Genomic DNA, 23094 nt, shown 5'->3' on the forward strand with positions numbered 1-23094 from the left:
CCCAGGTACTTCTCCACTATTTATCCCCCTTTTCTGCCCCCTCAGCCCAGCCTGTCTTTCACCCATTGACTCCTCAATCTACATTTTCACTGACTTGTATGCATGCCAGCCCAGCCTCTGGCTGCTTTACTTTTCATTCCATCCAGGAAGAGCACACACCAACTGCTCAAACTTCCTCAGCCTGATGAAGGGCTGGACTCGATGGCGCTGGACTCAATGATCTTCCAAGGTCCCTTCCGTCCCTAATGTCTATGAAATCTATGAAATAATTTTTTTTTCCAACTATTTAAGTTGGTCTAATAAAAGATATCTGATTCAACCAAAGAACCTTGTCTGCCTAGATCACTTCTTACTAAACATTTGTAAAATCTATGAGGATTATTCAGATAACTATTAGACTAAAAAATTATGTAAACAAATCCTTTGGGAACCCCAAGCAGGTTGAAGCAGACAGCCACAGAAGAAGAGATAACAAAGGGCAGATTGTTTTATTTTTAATGGAGGCATTGGAAAGAACGATTTTCCGTATATTTTGTGTTTACTTTTATGTTACTATCCAGTAGGAGCATGGGCATGCTCTGCTGTGCATGCTGGCAACACATGGTAATGCATACTGATACTCTTAAGTAGACTGTTCCTTTTGATTACTTGTTATAAGCTTACATCAGTTTGCATGGTGAGTCAGTCAACTGGTGGATTTAGCCTGAGAACAACAAACAGAAGGGAAGGCCAAGACAACTGAAGCGATATGTGAGTGTGTATTACTTCATAATATGTATCTTTCTTTTGGTGTCTGTCTATACATAGGAAAACCTTCAGTGAATGTATAATTCCTGTTTCTTTTATAATCTTATTATTATTATTCCTTTAAAAGTTGCCTGTACCTTTTGGATTGTTAAGAAGGTTCTGTGGGGAAAAAGGTATATGTCTGAATAACTGACTTGCTTGAAAAGGTTGAGAGAGAATGAGCTTGAAACAGCTGAGAGAAAATGAAGAGGCACTCTTTCTCTGCTCTTCTGTCCTTTTTTCATATGATGATTAAAAATCCTCAAATAGCTAAGGTTCATCTACACTGCAGAATGGTATATATGATTTGATACAGGTCTCTTTGTACTAGTGACAGAAGTAGGGAACACTGTTCCGAACAGAGGGTCAGCATGTCCAATACTGGTCAGTAGGGAAATAACCTAATGGATTGTGGAAGACATCAGCCATGAGATTGTGAAATGGTGGATAGTACTCCTTTGAAGATGCTTTAGGCTGCTAAAGTATCTATGTAGCTGTGATAGAATTATTTCTGAATGATTGAGGTTGGCAGCACTAAAAACAGTTGGATGTGAGAGCAGGTCAAACTTTCTCCTTCTATTATTTTATCATTGGAAAATGCCTTTTTGACCAATAGGAAAATATTCTACAAAAAGTTGTATTGATCAACTATTTCAATTTTGACAATGAATTTCAAACCATTATGCAAAAATCAGTAAATGTCACAGGTTAATCCTTTAAGAATATTCTAGGAAAGATTGAAGGGACTTTAACGATCTGAAAATATAATCAGCCCTGATGCAACAATCTGTATTAATAACAGTCAATAAGCTGTGAGTTGCAACAATTCACCAGTCGTGGTATATGATATGTCTTGTCTGAACTTGAGGCTGCTTATTCAAGTGACAAATCCTGCTTTTTTTTTTTTTTTTATTTTACTATTATAGTCTGCCAGTCTGGTCTTCCAATCTGATATCTGCCAGAAAGAATAAATTCAGTTATAACCAGGCTTTAGTCTTTTTCTATTAAAGCTCATTTCTGAATCAAGCAAAGATAATGTTCTTGATAATACAGGCATTCTTGCTCCGTGGGTTCTCTGAAAAGTAATGTGGATTTCCAAGTGAGTCTCTTGTTTGTTTCATCTTGGTGTTTATGTATCATTTTTATTAGTATCACTCATACACAAGAAAGCTTCTCTGTGATCTGTCAGCGCAAGAAAGAATGATCGTATAGCCTAGCTCCGTGGTTTTCAACCTGTGGTCTGTGGACTCTGGGGGGTCTGCAGACTATGTCTAAGGGGTCAGTGAAAGATGACTATGATCAATGAGACATCTGTGAATACCCACACTTACAATTCAAAGGGGTCTATACATCCAATTGAACTTCCCAAAGGGATCTACACTTCCATTCACATTTTTTTAGGGGTCCACAAATGAAATAAGGTTGAAAACTACTTGTCTAGTTGTACCAAACCCTGCAACCCCAGGAACTGACACAGGAAGATGAAAAGGGAAGTTCCCATTTTTATATAGAAAATGATAGGTGATAGTGTCACAAGGCAATGTGCTGAGGAGAAAGGAACAGGTACAGGTAAATAAACATTAACATTAAAGTGCATACAGTTAGGTGCTAGATAACAGGTAATAAGCAGTAACAGTGTGGTGAATTAACTCAAGAACAGGTAGTGAGCACTACTGCTGTGCTACGTACAATCAAGAACCCTTAAACCTTCCCTCATGTTGGAGGTGTTCCAAACCAGCCTCTGGTCACGAGAGCACTAAGTTACCATCTGCACGTCTTTGCATCTGAGTGCCACTGCTGCAGTCCACATTCCCAGCTCTGTCACTCTTCTGGGATCTCCATCCATGCATTCAGTTCTGCTGCTGCATCCCATGCTCTGCTGCTGCAATCTGCGATCTGCTGCTGCTTTCTGCTTCCTCTCTGTCTCCGTGCACCCAGTGTCTCTAGGGATTGTAGTCTACATACAGTCAGCACAGTTCTACAAGACTGTGCCCCCTGGGAACCCCTGAGAGTTGTAGTCCAAATCCAGTCAGCAGGGCTGCTTTCCCAACTGTCCGCTTTCAAATTACAGTACATTACATTCAGTTAACACAATGTATTTCATAGCCTTCGTTGACAAAAGTCATGCATTACTGTGAATATGATAGGGCCATTCTAGGAGGAAGGGACACTGCCTTAGAGCAATAGAAATGTGAAAGGATGTATTTGCAGTTCTTTTTAGTATTTTGTTGAATAGGAGTGTGAGCAGGCATTACACTGCTCACTACCCTGACAATCTGAGGGCCCAATCTCTACGCAAAGTATACACACATAGGTATTGACAGTTTCCCAAAATAAACTCTTCTTCAGCATCGTATCCCTCTCACTAGGTCTCAGCTCAAGCTACCTGTTCCTTGAGCTGTTGTTCATTTCTATCTGATGCCAAGGAAGCAGAAAGATGTATCTGGATTTCTTTGATGTTATAAAACGAAGAAACAGCATTTGCATAAAGCAGCATTTGCACACGCAATATGCTCATAGCCTTCTTAATTACAGAGACATTCCTTGCTTCACACAGGCCCAGGATATGGATATTCACAGCATTGGTTTGGTTCCAAGGAATTTCATTTTCTGAAGCATTTCGAAAACCAACCCCCATGAATTCAGAAGAAATCTTAAAAAGAAACAGGGTGGATCCAGAATGTTTTATGAATGTTGTAAGTGATGTAATTTTCTCCTCTTTTTTAAAGGACAGTCCCCATTATTAATAGTTCCACATTTTTGAGAGTGCCCAGCACTGGATATCTTTTAAAAAATGTCTTGGTCTAGCATTCAGGTGTCCAGATTGTAGCCATATTGGTCTAGAGGCAAAAGGAATCAGAACTCGTGGTAGCGGTGATATCTTTTTTAGACAAACTAGATTTTTGCAAAAAAGAATTCTTTAATTGCAAGCTTTTGGGCACAACTACCCTTCTTCTGGCATAGGAGAAAAGATTGTAAAAGTTCTCCTTGGTAGAAATGAAAGTTCAACTACAATTGTGCAGACAGCAGTTATGTCTTGCCTATAGTACACCATGAAAAAAAATACTATTTTAGTGTTAGTCAAGTAACCCTAGACGCTTGCCCTTGACTGGAAATTGCTTTGGGAGCTGGGATTACTGAATTCTATCCCCAGCTCTGCCACTTAGTATGAGACCATTGATATGGCACCTAAGGCCATGTGTAGACAAAATGAGAAGCGTGCGCGCGCAACACTTTGAAGCGGGCTAAAAGCTTTTGCACCGCTTTAATGGTGTCAGTGTTTGCATGCCTCAGTGGTGTATTGTACATTAATTCCAGCCACTGTAGGAAATTTAGCGGTGTAATATGCCTTAAATGACTTGGGGTGCAGGAAACTAAAACTCCTTTGAAGAATTTTAATTTGTTGCCCCTACAGACACAGAGCAAAGCACCAGGCTCTGTGCAGCTCCATGACTCTGCTCCATGGCAGCAGCCCGGGAAAGAAGCTCTGCCCAAAAAAATCGGCAAGCCTGACGTTTCCTCCCCCTGCCTTCCCCAGAGCCTGCCTGCCTGCCTGAGCTGCATGGGGCCCGATGCTTCCCTCCACAGCTGCAGTGCCCCCCAGGACTGCCTGATCCAGGTGCCTGTGGGCAGGTGCCACCTGGGGGGACCCACAGCTGCCACGGAGGGAAGCACCAGTCCCCCCTGCAGCCCAGGGACCACTCCTCCTGCCAGCAGATCACCCTCCCCTCCCCGCCAGAGAGGCAGCTAACTCAGCGGGGTGTGTGCACGACACAGGGGAGGTGGGGGGGCAGGGTTTAATCAGCCCTAAATTGAAGTGCAGTTTTTTAAAACCCACCACTTCAATTTAGGGCCCCCATTTCATCTACACACACCATAAAGCATGAAATCAATAGGAGTTCTTCTGTGTTTATCGGTAAACGGTATTTTAAACAATAGGCCAAAGGATTGAGAAGGGGATCTGTCATGGTGGTTTTGGCCTCCTCTGATATGGCTTAGCCTTTCTGGACATTACAGAGAACTTGAGAAGGGGTTTAAATAAACATAAGTTTCCTGTTGCACTTGGCTTAGTAGGGCATTTACACTTTGCCAGAAAGATTTTAACTGCCAAACAGACATATTCTCCTAATAGAGTTGTTGGACAGCATTTTCCAGTCTAAAGTTAATTAAACTCTTCCCATGTACCAACAACATAGCTTCTCAGCTAAGCAGAGACTTCTCTCCCAGAAGGGAGGGTTCTGACTATGCACCTATTTTGCCTGTTATGCTGCTCTCTGAACTGTTTCTTAATTATTCCTAGGGAAAGCAGGAGCTCTGTAAATATGTTAGGGTGAGTAATCAGTCATTTTAAAAGATCAACTGTTTATTGTCTCAGCTCACATTGTTTTGCAATAATTTTAAGGAAGCATCATCAACTTTATTCCCTTAAAGATAAAACAGGCTGGCACAAGATAACAAATATAAATTATTTGTACTTTTTAGGAGTAGAAGCTGCCTCTTTTAAAAGTAAAATATCACTCCATAGTATCCAGGGCAAATTGTTCTTGCTCCTTTTCTAAGGAGGGCTATAATTAGCTATTTCACATCACCGTAGCTGATCAAGACAGTCTTTACATTGATGAGGAAGTTTTTTTACAGTAGTTTAGGTGTGTCTTTTAAAAGAAACTGGCTATTAAGCATCTCATAGCATGAGCATTACAGTTTACTGGCATATACTCCACAAATCCAGCTATGATGGCATTGCTTGAGATTAAGGTTGGATTGAAAAATAATGCAGACAGCAAGGAATTGTTCAGCCCCATCCTGTCCTGACACCTGGGTTACAATGTTTGTCAGGGCTGTCAAAGAGGAGGGGGCATAGTCCTGGCTATATGCTGTAGAGATTATTATGTGACAGTTTCCAGAACCTGTAAATTAGAACACCAAGCATTTGAACCGGAGGCCCGCAGTTTCACGGAACAGGTGAGTCCAAAAATGCCAGACCTTCTTCTTTCTCTCTTCTCAGATTTTACACTGAGGAGCAGTTTGCCTAAACCTGTGGACTGGGATAGCTTTCCCTCCATGGGGATCCTTGCTTAACACCCCAGACCATGTGAAAAATGGATTTATCTAACTAGGCCTTCATTTGGCTTCCTGCAGACTGAAATTATCAGGTATCATGGATACCCTGCTGAGGAGTATGAAGTTGTGACCGAAGATGATTATATCCTTAGTATTAACAGAATTCCTGGTGGAAAGAACAGTGGGAATAAAGGTAAGATTTTTGTCTGAAGGAAGAAACCTTTGCTGAGCTTGCACTGGACTTTGGGCTTGTGCTTTTTATGCACAACTTCTTATATCTAGGGTCCTACTTAATTTCCAGTTTCATGGATTTCGCAGGCACCACTAAATCCGGGATTGTGAAAACAACAACAACAAAAATAAAATAAAATGTTGGCTTCCCAGTGGGAGCTAGCAGTCTTTGCTGCCCAGAGGGGAAGGTGCTGGCTGACAGGGCAGTATGAATGGCTGCCAGCAGTCAGGATGGTGGCTGCCTCCCCTCCATCCTCTCTTTGAGACCTCTCAGCCAATCAGTGCTGAGAGGTGGGGCTGCATAAATGTCAGCTTGCAATCAAGAAGGAAGCCATTCCCTCATCCATCCTCCCCCCTGCGGCCTCTCCACCAATCTGTGCCTAGGGATGGGCCAGCAATAAAATAACCACAGAATGAGAAATTTATGCCACAATTAACCTGTGAAAATTGGAAGTTCCCCCATGATTAGGTAGACTCCTACATATATCACATTTTCCCATTCACATCTGAATTTTGATTCCATATCAAATCATAAAAACAGGTAAGGTTGGCCTGGTTCTGTACTTCTGTAAACCCTTTTTTGCATCTCTAATTTTTGCTTTCATGTAAGCCGAGTGACTTGCCATCATCTAAAGTATTTTCTTCTTCTTAAAAATGTTGCATCACATGCAAGAGGGAAGGATTTCTTAGGGTGAAATCTTTTATAGGACCATCTGTGTAGTTTCAATAGAGTTCACAAGCTTTTAAATACAAGACATTCTTCCTCAGATAAGGTCATCTGCCTTGGACCTGGGGCTGCATATATGAATTCAGACTTTTTCTCCTGTAAAGGCCAGGACAGGGTGTTAAATTGAGAAGTGAGTCTCCAACTTCATTCTTAAAGTGGGGAGGTATGTAGCAGGATGGCCAATTCTCTTAAGAGAAGGTAGCTAAATAGAGTAAAGAGCTGGAGCTGAGGGTGTGGCTTGCTGGGAATTAAAAACCCCAGCAGGCAAAACCAGGGTGAGTATGGAGGAGAAACAATGGATGCAGGAAATCTCCATGCTAGAAGAAGGAAAAAACTGGGAAAGAACCCTGAAGCCACAGTGGACCCGTCTCAGGGATCAGGACAGTAATGTTTATGTTTGCTTACTTTGTTTGATGAAGACCTGTATATAGCTGGGGCAGGCTGAGAGGTGCTCCAGGTAGCAGAGGCCAGCAAAGTGAGAGACTGCATAGTAGGCCTGTGGGAATAGGGAAGTATTCGTTTTGGATTTGGCCAATTCAGAGGACAGTGATTCGATTGGGAGATTTGGATTACTGTCCTGAATCAATTCAGCTGAATTGGCTTTGGAAGATTTTGGCACTGATTTGGAGAGATTCAGTGATTTGGATTGACTGGGGAGAGGCAGGCAGAGCCAGGCAGCTGCAGGCTCTCCCACGGCTTCTTCAGCTGTGCCTGCATCTCCCCAGGTGGGGGAAGCCATGGGAGAAGCCCCATGGCTACCCTGCCCAGCACCGTCCCTCCCCTGGCCCTAGCTTAGTCCCAACACTTAAAAAAAAAAAGCCCTGCACTCACTAGCTGTAGTAGCAGTGACTGGGGCCTCTTAGGGCTCATGACAGGGCACCCCCCCACACACACACACAGCATGGGGCAGCACGGGACAGTGGGGATCATCCCGCTGCCTGGCACCCACACACCAGCTTCCCCATGGTGTGGGTGCATTGCAGCTCAGCAGGGTGCGGCACACTGCCTTGGAGCTGGGGCCACTGGGGCTGAGCAGTGGCAGGGTCTGGCTGAGCCTCCCCAACCCCCAGACAGCATGTGGTGCCCTGCCGAGCCACACTGCAGCTGCCACATGGGTGCCAGGCAGGGGGTCCATCCCCACTGCCCCACACTGCATGGAGTGGGGGCTCTGCCATGAGTGCCCAGAGGCCCCAATCACCTCTGCCAGAGCCAGTGAGAGCAGGGCTTTTTTTTTTGTTTGTTTTAAAGTGCTGGAGGCTGGGCTGGGTGCAGGGGGGCAGGGGGTGGTGCCAGGCAGGACAGCCATGGGGGCTTCTCCTTCAGCTCCTCCAGCTGTGCCTGCCTCTGCCCCGGTGGGAGGAGCCACCTGCCAGCACAGGTGGAGGAGGATGCGATGTAGGCTCAGCTCTCTCTAGGCACCAGCAGGGTATAGCCCCCGTTCCTAGCGCTGCCTCACCCACATCAGCTCTGGGAGCAAGGGCTCTGCCCTGCTGCCGCTTCCCAGCTGGCTTGGAAGGAATGGGATGTGGATGCAGCAGTGCTGGGAGTGGGGGCTATGCCCTGCTGCCACTTTCCCCCTTCCACCTGAAGCAAGCCACACCCACATCCTGTCCTCACCTCCCCCATCCCAGCTGGGCAAGTGGCAGCAGAGCAGAGCCCCTGCTTCCAGCGGTGGTGTGCCCACATCCCGCACCCCTCTGCCCCCCTCTCTGAGTAACATCCCCCACTCCTGCTGGGCAGCTTGGTCCCAGCCCCAGCCACAATCCTTCCCTCCCACACAACCTTTCCCTCCCCCAACCCCAACAGACTTACCGGCTGCAGGCAGCTGTGTCAGCTGCCTGTTTAGTCTATGGCTGAATCTCTAAAGCAGCTGAATCTTTTCTGAAGCTTTTCCAAATTGATTTGGATCTTATAATTGTTCTCTCGATTCGATTCAGATTCGGAGATTCGGTCCCCAAATCGAACCGAATTTCCTCCAAATCAAATCACCTACCAAAGCTTTGCACAGCCCTACTGCATAGTGCTAAGACTGCAAAAAGATGCTTGGAAGAGGGACAAAGCCTAGCTGAAAGAAGCCAACCTGCTACACTGTGTTATTACAGTTTTCAAACAGCCACTCTGAAAAGTCTGGTTTCTACCGCTTCACAGCAGAACACTGTAACCCAAACCTCACTACACTGTAGTAGTTGCTGAATGCCAATGAAACCCTCTTCCTTTCCAGGAAAAAGGCCGGTGGTGTTTTTGCAGCACCCTCTCCTAGGAGATGCAACCATCTGGATTTCTAATCTACCTAACAACAGCCTTGGCTTCATCCTAGCAGATGCTGGCTATGATGTTTGGTTAGGAAACAGCAGAGGGAACACCTGGTCTTCAAAGCACAAGACTCTTAAGCCGAGCCAGAAAGAGTTCTGGAGGTTCAGGTACACTGAATGACTTAAATTTTGAAAATAGATGTTTCTGAGTTGATAATAATAATAGTGAGGTAGGGGAACATCTCACTTTCAGATTCCTAATACATTGCTACCCAGACTGGTAGTGACTGGAGGATGGGAGTGGCCTACAGAAATAGGGAGATGAAAGCTCAAGAGGAAAGGATGTTCAGTGGGGGTGAAATTTGGGAAAGGATTGTAAGAGGGATGTGGGTAAATGGAAGGGGATATAGCACAGTGAGGTGATGGAAGTGAGAACAAAGGTAAAAAGCATGGTGGACAGCTATAGGGCTGCAACAGTCAGAGAGAAAGAGTGAAGTGAGATAGACAATCCATGCCAGTGCAACAAATGAGGAAAAAAACTCCCCAGAATTTGGTTCTCACAGGCAAGCGAAGGATGCTGTGCTGAAATGAAAGGCTCTGTCACTGAGCAGAGTTCAAGTACTGAATCGGGCCAGAGAAAGAGCTGCAGATCAGGGTTGGCCCACACCTACCAGTCTCAGTCATGCAGTACAGAGAAGAGTCCTATTTACAAGTCTGCCAGGCTAGTAACTTTTAGAAATTCTATTTAGAGATCCTGTGTATTTGCTGGAAGCAGCAGTATTGCAAGACGCATGCTGCACATTTGACACAAACTAGCAAGGACTAAAAACCCATGAGTTGACAAAATCACTGATCAGTAGGACTGTGTGGAATTTCGCCAGGTGTTTCACTTAGAAGCTGTTTTGATGTATTTTGAGCTCAAAACAGTGAAATTGAAATGAAACAAAAAGCTTCAAAACAGCTTTGAAATGAAACAAGAGCACTCAAAACATTTTGAAAGTTTCAAACCATTTTGAGTTTCAAAACCGGGCTTGCTTGGCTTCAGCACCAGTCCCAGGTTGCAGCGGCAGCCTCCTCTCATCTGATGTGCAGATCCGGGAGCCCACACCCCTGGGAAGGCTGCTGGGCTGTGCTGGATTCCTCCTGGGGGCTAAAGCCCCCGGATCTGCAAGCCAGATGAGAGGAGGCTGCCACTACCTCTTGGGACCAGTGGCAGCAGCTATCTTCCCTGCGCTGGGTGCAGGCTGCACTCAGCACTGGTCCCAGGTAGAAGCCAGAGCCTCCTCTCATCTGTGAGAGGAGGAGGAAGAGGAGGAGTCCAACACAGCCTGGCAGCCTTCCCAGGTGTGCGGGCCCCTGGATCTGTGCATCGGATGAGAGGAGGTGGCGTCTTCCACCTGGGACCGGCACTGGGAATGGACTGTGCCCAGCACGAGACTAGATTGTTGAGCCTCCTCTCATCCAGTGTGCAGATCTGGAGGCTCGCACCCCTAGGAGGAGTCCAGCACTGCCCAGCAGCCTGAGCCTCCTCTCATCTGGTGCACAGATCTGGGGGCTCACACCCCTAGGAGAAGCCCGACAGCCCTCCCGAGGATGCAAGCCCCAGATCTGTGCCCTGGATGAGAGGAGTGCCCTTGTTTCATTTTGAAGCTGTTTCAAAGCCTTTTGTTTCATTTCAATTTCAATGTTTCAAGTTCAAAACGTGTTGAAACAGCTTCAGAACAAAACACCCAGTGAAATTTTGTACAGCCCTACTGATGAGTGATTTTGTCACCTCATGGGGTTTTGGTCCTTGTTAGTTTGTGTCAAATGTGCAGTATGCATCTTCCAATACTGCTGCAAACAGCAAATACATAAGCTCTCTGCAGAGCTCAGCACTGGTCCCAGGTGGAAGAAGCAACCTCCTCTCATCTGGGGTGAAGATGAAGGGGCTCTCACCCCCAGGAGGGCTTCCAGGCTGTGCCAGACTCCTCCTGGGGGTGCAAGCACCTGGATCTGTGTGCTGCATGAGAGGAGTTCCAGACAACAACAGCAATCTTATCTGGTGCTGGGCACGGGCTGCACCCAGCACCAGTCCCAGGCGGCAGTTCCTCCTTTCATCCAGTTCACAGATCTGGGGGTCTGCACCCCCGGGATGAGTCTGGTATACCCCACAGCCCTCCCAGGGGTGTTGGCTCCCGAATCTGCACACTGGATGAAAGGAGGCTGCCGCTGCTGTCAAATATCAAGAGTTTTGCTTTGAACAGTTTGAGGTGCAGTTTCCCAGAAACCTCTGCACCTATCTCCTTGAAGCTTGGCAGACTTCACGCCCTTAGAAGGGGCTACCATCCCTACAGTCTGCATCCAAATCAGGCAAGAAATGACAAAGTTTTAGGCATTTTCATGATTCCCCATTATAGCCTGTGGGCGAAATGTCAAAACTCGTCGAAACAGTGAAACAGTTTTGACGAAATGAAATGGGACAGCGCTTCAAAATTAAATGAAATGAAGCAAAGAAATGAAACACCATCCCTTTGAAATGGTGAAATGGACGTCAAAACAAAATGATGGTGTTTCGCATCAGTCCTCATTTCACTTAACTAAAGAATCTGTGTGCTATTGTGACCAACTCTATTAGAAATCATTCATTTAAGCTTTTTTGTGTTTTGTCCCTGTAGTTTTGATGAAATGGGTAAAAATGATCTTCCAGCAGTACTACACTTTATTCTGGAAAAAACAGGACAGAAACAGCTCTATTATGTTGGCCATTCACAAGGGACAACTATAGGTATGCCAAGGTGGATGTTAAGCTTGTCTGTACACTATCCTCTAATGATAAATGGTATATGAAGGCCTTTGTAATTACCTATTATTATTCTTAAAATCTCATGATTGTAACCAGCCTCCCAGTTTTGGAGTTTTGTAGAAGACACTTTAGATGCCTTTATGGGGAAATGCTGCCATTTTAAAATAAATTGATAGCCACTAAAATCAATATTATCAAGCTTCTTACCACCCGCGGAGGGAATCAATAAGTCAACAAGGGACTAGAGTCATTCTTATCTTGATATTTGCTTGCCTTCTGAGATTGTCAGTGCTTTATTAGTTTTGTATGTGAACATTTGTTGTATTGTATTGTCTGAATTAAGAGTCAAGAAGAAAATTATATTCTGTTCCTCAATCCAAGCCTCAGAACATTTATACTATTGTTTTACATGGTTGTAAAGTTCTACGGGTTTTTGGAAACTGAGGAGCATAAAACCCAAAAAATAATTTGCTTACTTTTGACCATCAGAATCTAACCGAACAGCATCTCAGGAATTTAAATTTTCAAGGTATAATCTAAATTGGGATTTAGAATGAACATTTGATTTTCACATTATGTATAACATTTGAACAAACCAGGGCTATTTCAGATTCAGCTTTGCTATGTTAAGAGATCTTTTGTATCTTCTCAGGTTTTACAGCATTTTCAACTAATCCAGAATTGGCTCAAAAAATCAAAGTTTTTTTTGCATTGGGTCCAGTAGCCACAGTTACCTATGCGACCAGCCCCATGGTAAAGCTTGGGTCTTTTCCTGAATCCTTGATCAAGGTATGTTATTCCTTCACTCCAACAGCCAGACACACCGTTCTGACTGCACCAGCTAAACAGACAGCTAAGGATTTGTCTAACATGGGGCCAGTACAAGGCCATTGAATGCTTCTTCCACTTATCCTAGTTTGGAGTCCAGCCAGGCATGGGATAGATTGTCAAGAGCTAAATGAGTCTGAGATAAACTCAAGATGGTTAAAAATGTATCCCTCAGATATTTAATTATTCAAATATTTCTTTTTAGTTTGGAGCCTTGCTATAATAATTTGAATGACGTAAGTAGGCAAGGCTACAGGTGTGTTTTGCTTTCTGTTTCTGCACTGGTTTAACTTCAGAAGGATCTGTCTGGAAAGCAGGAAGGAAGGAAAAGAAAAGCTCAAGAGAGCTGTCACTTAGCAAACACTCCTTTTAGAGTTGTTAAGGGACAGTGCCAGAACGAAAACACTTATACTGAAAGGGATTCCAGGAACCAATGTTATGAATGCTGAGCCATGCTGCTCCAGTACACTCCAAGAGTTTAAAGCATGCTTTTAAAAAGCAGTTTAAATCTGGGACTGTGAACATTATTGAGCATTACTTGTGGCTATTGCATGGTAGCAGAACAAGATGAAGAAGTTTGGTGTTCTAGTTATACATTTCCCTATGTTAACAAAAGCTGATTTTTATCCAAGGCAAGGGTCGGCAACCCCTGGCACGCGTGCTGAGCGTGGCCCGTGAGGCCATTTTCCTTGGCATGCTGTGGCCAGCCCTGGCTCTGGGGAGCTGCTGCCAGCAACGGAGCCCGGGCTGCTTCCAGCAGGGCTTCCAGCATCCCAGCTGCCACGCTCCCGGCTGGCAGCAGCTCCCCAGAGCAGGGGCCGGCTGCAGCCGGGAGCCTCCAAAAAGCTGTGCTGGGCTCCAGCATCAGCTCTGCAGTGAAGCATGCAGGCACACCTTACAGTGGGTGGTGGGGGAGGGGCCCAAAGCAGCACAGCCCTGGTCTCTCCCCCGCTCCTGGCATGTAGGTGATGACCCCGGTGCAGCTGTTTGTAGCCTGCCCAGGCTCTGGGCAGCTGCAGCAAACAGCAGGCAGGCTGCAAACAGCTGCACCAGGCTCATCACCTCCGTGCAGGGAGCAGGGGAGAGACCAGGGCTGTGCTGCCTCAGGCCCCTCCCCCACCACCTGCTCTGAGGTGCACCTGCACACGCCAGTGCAGAGCTGATGCCGGAGCCCAGCGCAGCTGTTTGGAGTCTCCCGGCTGCAGACAGCCCCAGCTCTGGGGAGATGCTGCCAGCCGGGATCCTGGGCTGTTCCCAGCAAGCAGCTGAGATGCTGCAAGCCCTGCTGGAAGTAGTCCAGGATCCAGCAGCTACTCAGGGCCGAGGTAGTTGCTGGCAGCCACAGAGCCCAAGCTCTGGGGCAGGGGCTTTGGGTGGGGGGCAAGGGGCAGTAGGGCTGTGGGGGCAGGGGCACAATCAGGGCATCCTGCCATGTACCTTTTGCCCTCATTTTGTTTTTCTGCCATGCCGGCACTCCGGCACCTTCCGAGGTAGGCATTGTGGTGTTTTTGGCCAAAAAACTTTGCCTACCCCTGATCTAAGGCTTTGTACCACTGGAACATTGCAACATCCCTAAACTATTGCTGCCCAAAGCTATGAATGCATATCTTCAACTGACTCTTAACATAAGTTTTTCCTGGCAATTCTATATAGGAATTAACTGCACCATTAGAGCAGAGTGGGGAATCTTGTTTTATTATTACCTGTACTGAATATCTTCTCTTTTTTTAGACAAAAGCTAACTTATAAAAATCTGAAGTATGGCAAAAGTATGTCAGTCTATTGCTCTTTGACTGACTTCCATTTTTAACTTAGCCAGTCTTCACGTTAATGGAAACAACTACATGTACTCTAATGACATCCAGAACTAGTTGTAATATTTTATTGCCATGAAAATAGGAAGATGGTTTCCTCAATGAGAATCACTTGGTAAAATAAAGAAGAAAGGATAGTTGTGAGTTTGTGGAAATATTAGGACTAAAGGATAAAAGAATGGCAAACTGACCAATGAACTTTGATTTTTTTATCTCACATTAAGTGATTATTTTATATGAAATGAGTTTATTATTGTACTCTACTTTTGTAAGAATAAAATAATAGGGATGTTTTTTAGATCTTCCTTGGTAACAAGGGATTTTTTCAACAACCCAAACATATGAAGAAACCTATTACAACCATGTGTACATCCCTGAGTAAGTTTTGTACCTCGATCCTCTCTTTCGTGGTTGGCTATAATATTCCAAACCTGAATATGGTAAGTATGAAAGAGTATTTTAAAGCAATAAAACTAAAGTAATTTCTGACATGCATGATATCTACATACATTATTTATAGACAGCATTTTTTTCCTGCAGAAATATAGACGGTAAGGTGTGATAAAATCAATCAATATTCTGAATGATTAAGATCCTCCTGCTGGCGTTGACCAACATCATATTAGATTATAACTAAAGCTGGGATCATCCACATCCTAGGTCCAAATCTTGGTTAATACGGCTCTGTATTGCACAGATTTTTGAGGCTTGTCCCTTTTTGGGCAGTTAGTCAAATCTGTTCTGCTATAGGGGACAATTCCATTAGAGGGAAAAATTAATATTGGAATCATTTTTCTTTAATGCACTTCTTATTATTTTTCGAGTACCAAGTCTACTTTCCCGTATACAGAGGGCGCACCTACAATAGACACTACGTTGTTGTAGCTCATCACTATGGTGATATAGTGTTTTGCAGGCACAAACCATGAAAGTGATGCTACATAGTATATAAAAATAACCATGTACCACCAGGACTGCGCAGTACTGGCTAAAGCAAGTACTAAATGACTGCACAAGTGCACAATACCAAATGCACAGTCATGGGTATGTGTCGATGTGCCCAGTGTGAATCAAACAGTAACAAGAACACAATTCCTTTCTTCTCAGTTCCCAAACCAAGTCCCCAGATGTTTTCTCTACAGATGTTTGCCAAGAACACAATCCCAATACTTTCTTTCATATTGTTACCCTGTTTTTCTGGTCCCTCATGTTTGTGCCAGTAATTTTCTTACTGCTTCACCAGCTCTGTCTCCCAGTTTAACATAGACATATACACTAACACATAGAGAGCTCGTCTAGCAAAACCTCCCATATGCCTATTCCAAAATGCCCTTGAATGTAAGACCACCCCCTCCCCAGTAATTACATTCTTACATGGCAAGTTATAAAATTGTTACAATTCTCCATGTATAGAGCCTAAAATCATACTAAATATGTCCCCGCAACTGCTGTGACAAGAAAGCAACAGCAGAAATTGAGGGGCAGTCCCCACCCCTTTCTCCTCTGTCCCTTGTCCCCTGTGCCTGTCCCCTTTGCTGCCTGTTCCCTGCCACGTGCCACCGTGCTGTCCCAGTGTCCTCCATGCCTGTGCCTACCCCTGTACCTTGACCCCTGTGTCTGCCACACCACCCCCTGCCTTCCTCACAAGTGGTTGAATGAAGCCCCAGGTATGAGTACTCCATATCCAAACACAAGTTATTGAAAAAACACATCCAAGTTGGGTAACCTTGTGCATCTCTGATTTTAACTCAGAGATGTTATGCATATGCCAGGGGAAAGGTTGTTTTCATCTAAAAATCGTGGCCTATATTGTGTCACAGATCATAAGGCAAGCAATAGTGGCTTTTTGTTATTTTAAAATTTTATCTAGATGTAAGAAAAATATCCTCATCAAAACATTGTTTCTTTTTTAATTGGTAAATATATGTCAGAACATTATTTTTACTTAAAGCAAACAAACAAACAAACAGATTACAAGATAAGCCTTGATGTGTTATGTCTTAGAGTCAAAACATTCCATAATGTAAATGTAAGTAAAATACCCTTAAAAGGATGTGATATGCATTGTAAGTAGCCAGATTAGAAACAGGATAGACTTTTATAAGGGTAAAGACAAACAGGTAAGATGCTTGCTGACATTATAATGTGACTTGCTAACTGAGTGATGCAATTCTCAGTTCAGGATGACAGATTTTATGAGGAATCTGACTTATTGTCGCAAATCACTAAATATTTGTAAGGTACTAGGGCTGTGCGAAGCATCGGTCCATGATTCAATTCTGTGGAGATTTGACCCGATTCAGTGGCCAAATCTCCAAATCCGAATCAAATCAGGAGACCCTTTATTCTCCCTGAATCAAATCAGAACCCTCTGAATCAATTCGGAGAGATTTAGAAAGATCTGATGATTCGGACATGGACACAGCTTTAAATGTTTTTTCTGCATACCTCGAGGTACCAGGTGTCTCATGACTGCTGTGATGCTGGGGCACATTGAGCATCATACAGGAGCATTGGGGGCTCCCCAGCATGCTTGGCAGCAGACCCAGAAGTGGATCAGAAGCACTTCTGGTCCAATTCCATGTTCACTGAGGAGCATGCAGGGGGGACCCTCCATGCCCCTCTGGCTCGGTGACTGGTGCCTCCTGGGTCTGGGGGGCACCTGGGGTCCCCCCACAGCCAATTCCTGAGCTGGGGGAGTACAGGGGGGCCCCCAGCATGCTCTCCAGCAGACCCGAAAGTCAACCAGATATACTTCTGGTCCACTTCTGGATTTTCTGCTGAGCACATGGGGGCCCCCCACTGCTCCTGTGGGATGCTTCATCCACCCCAGCATCGCAGCATTCACAAGCTGCACTGGTAACTCAAGGTATGTAAAAATAGCATTTAAAGCTGTGTCTATGTACAAATCTTCAGATTCAGATTCGGCCAAATCAAAATTGGGGATGGTGATCCAAATCAATTAATCAAATCACTGTCCCCGATTTGGGCAGAATCTGAATCGCATACGGCCTGCTTTGTACACCCCTAATAGGTACCCTGTTTTAATACAGGAGAACTGCATCCTCATCCTTTTAATCCAATGGTGAGCCACATCCTCTAGATTTTTATTTGAACCTCACTATTAAATGGATTTCCACATTCATGATAAATACTATTTTCCTTTTAGAGTCGCATGGGCATGTATGTAGCACATTCACCTGCTGGAACATCTGTGCAAAACATACTTCATTGGCGTCAGGTATTAATGACCACTTGAAACCTGTTGAGAACCACATTTGGGATCTAGAATGGCATGGCCTTCCTTTCCTATACCGATATGAAAGATTTAACTGCTCGTCATTTTGCTGAAATACAGAGATTAGTACAAAGTAATATATATCAGTAAATAGGACTTAAAGCAACAATTTCCCATTTTCAAAAGGGGATTTTGCATGTGGGGTGCCTTATGGACAGATTTTCAATGGGACTTAGGTAATGAAATCCAGAACATAGATCTATAAAATCTTCTACAGTAATGCAAGGGACCTCAGAAAGTCATCTGCCTCAACACACAAATATTAGTCTAATTAACTTGTAAAACCTTCCAGTGGTGGCTATTTCACAACCCCCCAAACTGATCTGCTCAAGAGTTAAACTATTTTTAGAGTTAGAATTACTTTCTCTGTTATATACTTTAACTCTCCCTTGTTGCAATTTTACACCATTAATTCTTTTCCTGCCCCTTATGGGCACAGAAAACAGTTCATCACCATCTTTTTGCATCTGAAGACACATCAAATCCAATTCTCTTCTCTAGATAAAGTAATTCCATTTCTTCCAACTGTTCCTTGTATGTCATGCTTTCTGAGTTCGAAGGATAGAATTAGTCTTGGCAGGAGAAGGATGCTGCCTTCTGCTTTCTATCTCCAAAAATAGTCCGCTTTTGCTTTGAGTCTAATTACTGCTGATATGTAATTAACAGGTATTACTTGCAAAACAATTCCAAGCTTATGACTATGGCTCTAAAGAAAAGAACATGGAGAAATACAATCAGGTAGGATGATATGCTTTGTGTTGGAAAATATTGAGGTCTTTGTAAAAAAAATAAAATAAAACAAGGAAACATAAGACAAAGGACAGAGACCTACACTTATAGTAAGATAAAGGAAATATTCTTCAAGACAGTGTTTCATGGTACTTTACAAAAGAGGTGGCCAGCCACAGCACACATGCCACATGTGTGACCTTGGGTGAGCAGTTGAGAGGCACCAGAGGACAGGCATGGGGTAGAGCACTCTGTGGAGCAGAGCTAAAGAAAGCATTCATGAGAGAAGAGATGTCAGCCATCACTGCCAAGAGACAATGCAATCCCTGGCCCTGCAGAAACAGTTTAAAACTTTTCTGGCCTTGCAGTCAGTACCAAATGCAGAACTTTGTATCCTCACTGGCCGTGCAAAACTATGGCAGTTTTGTGGCCAGGAAATAATTAACCTGACTCTTGGTGCTGTCCCCTCCTGTCACTGCTCTGCTCTGCACAGCTACAGCCAAAGGCTAGAGCCCCTTAGCCTCCCCTCTAGGACCCCAGAGTAGAAACTATCACGTATGTTTGTGGGCTATGGGATGATCAGAGTGGCACTTGGAGATCGAGTGAAAGGGAGAGGGGGCTAACTCATGGTACACCTCCCAAAAAGATGGACCACCACTACTTTGCAAGAGAAAAGTTAAACCACATATAAGGAGGCTGAACCCTGTGGTGAAAGAGGTAATTTAACATGGATGTGTCCAGTTGTAAAAGATCATTTAGATGTATACTTGACTGTTACAAGTAGGTGGATGTTTACTGTCAAATGATTCTTGGGTAAACCTGCTGGAGACTCCTCAAAAAAAGCAATCGCAAAGAAAGGAAGATTTAACATCTTACCTGTTCATAGCTGGTAGACTCTTGGTGGATTTTGTTGGAAAAGATAATTTAGAGAATGGTTCCAGGCGAAAGGGGGAGAGCCTCTGAATCAAGAGAAATGCATGAACCAAGTAAGTACAAAACAAAACAGAAAGAGGAAAATAGATACTGAGACATTTGCCTGCCATTTTTCAATACAGGATAATGATCTTATATGCCAGTTTAGTTGGCATTGGCAAGTTCAATAGGCTTCCTGATGCTAGCTACTGAGTAAAGTAAAAATAATCTTTCAGTTAAAGCAAATCCTGAGAAATCCTCACATTCTAGGAGCTGCAAGAAAAGGTTCATGTGTGGTATTAACTTGCCAATATGCAGACAAACAGAAATACCTACAGGGGAGATCCTGGAATGATGCCTTTCTAAACGGCAAGTGTTAAATTCATTTTGTAATTGTTTCCATTCCATTCTGAGGCTCCCATGGTAATGAGACTAACTAACTACTAAGATTTATGGGAAAATAAAGGGACTTGTCATTCAGTTTAAGAGTTGTGTTCAATGTAATTTCCAAACACAGAGTAGGACAATGGTCTTGGATTTCAGGTTTTTACCCTGAACTCTGGAAGACAAAGTTCTATGTCTGGAGCTGTCACAGAGTTCTTGTGTGCTGTGAAACAATCATTCATTTTGTCTGCTTCTGTGCCCACTGGTAAATCAGAAATAATTATGAGGATACTTTCTTAAAAGACTGTTGTATAGGTGAAGTCATGAAGGTTTTTGACTTGCTATGCTAATGTGTACCAAATAGAAACTTATTAAAAAAGAAGTGTGAAGTCATCTAAAAAGTCAGAATTTTTTTTAATACCAGTAAGCATGGAAGGGTCTGTCTGTCTTATTGGCACATGGATAATAATAAGTATATAGATGGTCTTTTACCCAATGCATCCCAGCCATATATAATCTGATTATCATTCTAAAGCACATGGAAATGACACGTGTGCTTTCATGCAAAATTTGTAACATGAACCAAGAACTTACAACTCTTTTATTGTGAACACTTCTAATCTTTTGACATTGATAGATTTTTATTTAAGGGCATTACCTCTAATTACTGGTACCAGGGAAGAATGAAAAAAAGAATTGAGCACAGGTTTTAGCGCTACTTTTGTTGTTATTTTATTTTAGTGATTTGGAAGAGGAATAAACTTTTGTCACTTCACAATGTATTTGTTAAAAAATGGCAATGGCTTTCCTGATTGCCCTATTTTAATCTGTTCCCCTCTTTTCCAGACAACTCCTCCTGCATACAAAATAGAAAAACTGAAAATGCCAATTGCTGTTTGGAATGGTGGACATGATTTGATTGCAGATCCAAAAGATACAGCCATGTTACTCCCTCAGTTTACTAATCTAGTTTTTCATGAGCATGTTCTTGAGTGGGACCATTTAGATTTCATTTGGGGTCTTGATGCAACCAAGCGTATGTATGCAAAAATCATGGACCTGATGAAGAAGTATCCCTAAAACCATGTGACAAGGCTTGAAAGCAAAGATTAGACCTACTGGGTCCTATCTGTTTTCTGTTAGCAATAGAGATGACTTTCTGATTTTTCTTTCTTTTCTTGTAATAATTTTTTTTTTAAAGATCAGTACTTGGAATTTCTGTGATTTGTTTCTATTTTTTATGCCTATGTCACTATCTTCCTGGTGCATTTAAGTTACTAGGGCATCTCCTTGTAAGGTGATGTCTGTAGCAAATCCTTGTAACACTATAAAAACAGCTACATGCATTATCTGTATAATGCTGTACAGGATCATTTAATTCAGAATGTATTAATTTCTGCAGTTCAGTCTGTCACTGGGTTGATAGCAGGGCTGTGCGAAGCTTTGGTCCCTGATTCAATTCAGTGAAGATTTGACCCAATTCAGTGCCTGAGTCTCCAAATCCAAATTGAATCAGTAGACCATTTAATTTCTGAATCAATTTGGAAGCCTCCAATCAATTCGGAGAGATTCAGTGATTTGGCCATAGACACAGCTTTAAATTTTTTTTCTACATACCCTGAGGTACAAAGCTGCTCATAAACGCTGTGATGGTGGGGCAGATGGAGCGTCTCACAGGAACAGGGGAATTCCCCAGTGTACTCGGCAGCAAACCCAGAAGTAGACCAGAACCACTTCTGGTCCACTTCCAGGTCTGCCGGGGAACATGCAAGGGAGCCCCCACTTCCCTGGCTGGGCAACTGGTGCCTCCTGGGTCTGGGAGTGCACCTGGGGTTCCACCGTGGCCGATTGATGAGCTGGGAAGGTATAGGAAGGCCCCCCCGTGCTCTCAGCAACAGATGTGGAAGTGGACCAGAAGTACTTCCAGTCCACTTCTGGGTTCACCATCAAGCATGTGGGCCCCTCCCGCCCACACTCCTGTGGGATGCTCCATCCGCCCCACCATCACAGCATTCATGAGCCACACCTGGTACCTCGAGGTATGCAGAAAAAACATTTCAAGCTGTGTCTATGGCCAAATCGCTGATTCTCCAAATCAGCATTAAATCTTCAGATTCAGATTCAGCCGAATCAAATCAGGGACAGTGATCTGAATAAGCAAATTGAATCACTGTCCCCAATTCAGGCTGAATCTGAATTGAACATGGCCCATTGCGTGCACCCCTAGTTAATTGCATTTTAACAGCATTGCTCTCAACCTAGCCAGCAGCATTACTTTTACTGCTTTGCTTTTGAAGATCATGCTTTTGAACTGACTTTTAAAGAGACTGCCAGGGTTGAGAGGCTAGGTAATTAATGCTGATGCTTGAAAGTGGCTCCATTTGTGGCCTCAAGGAATTCTGTCAGTCTATTATCCTCAGCTTTCCTATTTGCAAAATTGGTATTATAATATCTATATCATGGAAATATAGCTAACGTTTGTGAAGCTAATTCATCTTGAGAGAAATCTTTTGGATTTCCATGTATTTATTATATTTCACAACCAGTTTGCATTGTTTTAGGAGACATATTAACATTCATATACCTTATTGTCACAAGCACCTGTGATGTAAAAATACTCAGCAGTGGACACCAACTAAGCACTAGTTCAGTACAAGGCCTAAAAAACAACCCAAAATGCATTCCTATAATCAGTAACACTGCTATACTCTTTTGTGCTCAGAAATGAAGTACATGGCTCTGACTTTCCCTATAATGGTGTCATTTCCCCTTTTCTTCACCTTGATGGTTCTTTTAGAGAGTTTATGACACTGAAGAACTACCTCTGGCTCTCTACAGGCCTCCTCTCTGAAAAATGTTTTGTGATTAAGATCATGTGGGGTTCACATGGGATTTTAATGTAACAAATTTTGGGTATATATTCTCAATAATACCTTGCTTGTATTTCCCATACTTTATTACCATTAGTAATTTAGGCCTAATAAATACAGCATCATAGAATGACCTATTGGTGTCCCAGATTTACTGTCAGCCTAATATCAGAATGGCTAGATTTTTCTATTGTATATTCCCTAGTTTGGATCTTGTGTCAAATTTTCCATTTCACTCTCCAAGACCAGTAGCTTTGATTCCTGTTGTGTTTTCCCACTCTTACCTAATTTTCCAGAATTTCTCTTAAGTGAGCATCAAACATATTGAACACATAAAGAAGTGTTTTGCTCTGATCCTCTGTCACATTAGGCATGTCAACATGAAACACTATACTGCTGGTGGCTGTGTGGCAGAGT

General features: G+C 43.5%; 1 protein-coding gene across 1 annotated transcript; it reads left to right on the top strand.

Moving 5' to 3' along the window:
• Positions 1–673: 673 nt before the first annotated feature.
• Positions 674–22810, top strand: LOC102576001 (lysosomal acid lipase/cholesteryl ester hydrolase). The gene is made up of 10 exons (XM_006268177.3): positions 674–750; positions 3344–3482; positions 5926–6040; positions 9027–9225; positions 11715–11824; positions 12495–12631; positions 14784–14924; positions 17654–17725; positions 18449–18520; positions 20654–22810. Coding segments are annotated over exons 1-10 (1221 nt in total). The 5' UTR covers positions 674–748; the 3' UTR covers positions 20888–22810.
• Positions 22811–23094: the final 284 nt, after the last annotated feature.

This window comes from Alligator mississippiensis, chromosome 6, assembly GCF_030867095.1.
Source record: "Alligator mississippiensis isolate rAllMis1 chromosome 6, rAllMis1, whole genome shotgun sequence".
Lineage (NCBI taxonomy): Eukaryota > Metazoa > Chordata > Crocodylia > Alligatoridae > Alligator > Alligator mississippiensis.

Excerpts from the sequence above, each read along its gene's own strand:
- LOC102576001 (XM_006268177.3), top strand. Across the intron at positions 11,825-12,494 it reads TTCACAAGGGACAACTATAG|GTTTTACAGCATTTTCAACT; the intron begins GTATGCCAAGGT and ends GTATCTTCTCAG. Across the intron at positions 14,925-17,653 it reads ATATTCCAAACCTGAATATG|AGTCGCATGGGCATGTATGT; the intron begins GTAAGTATGAAA and ends TTTTCCTTTTAG.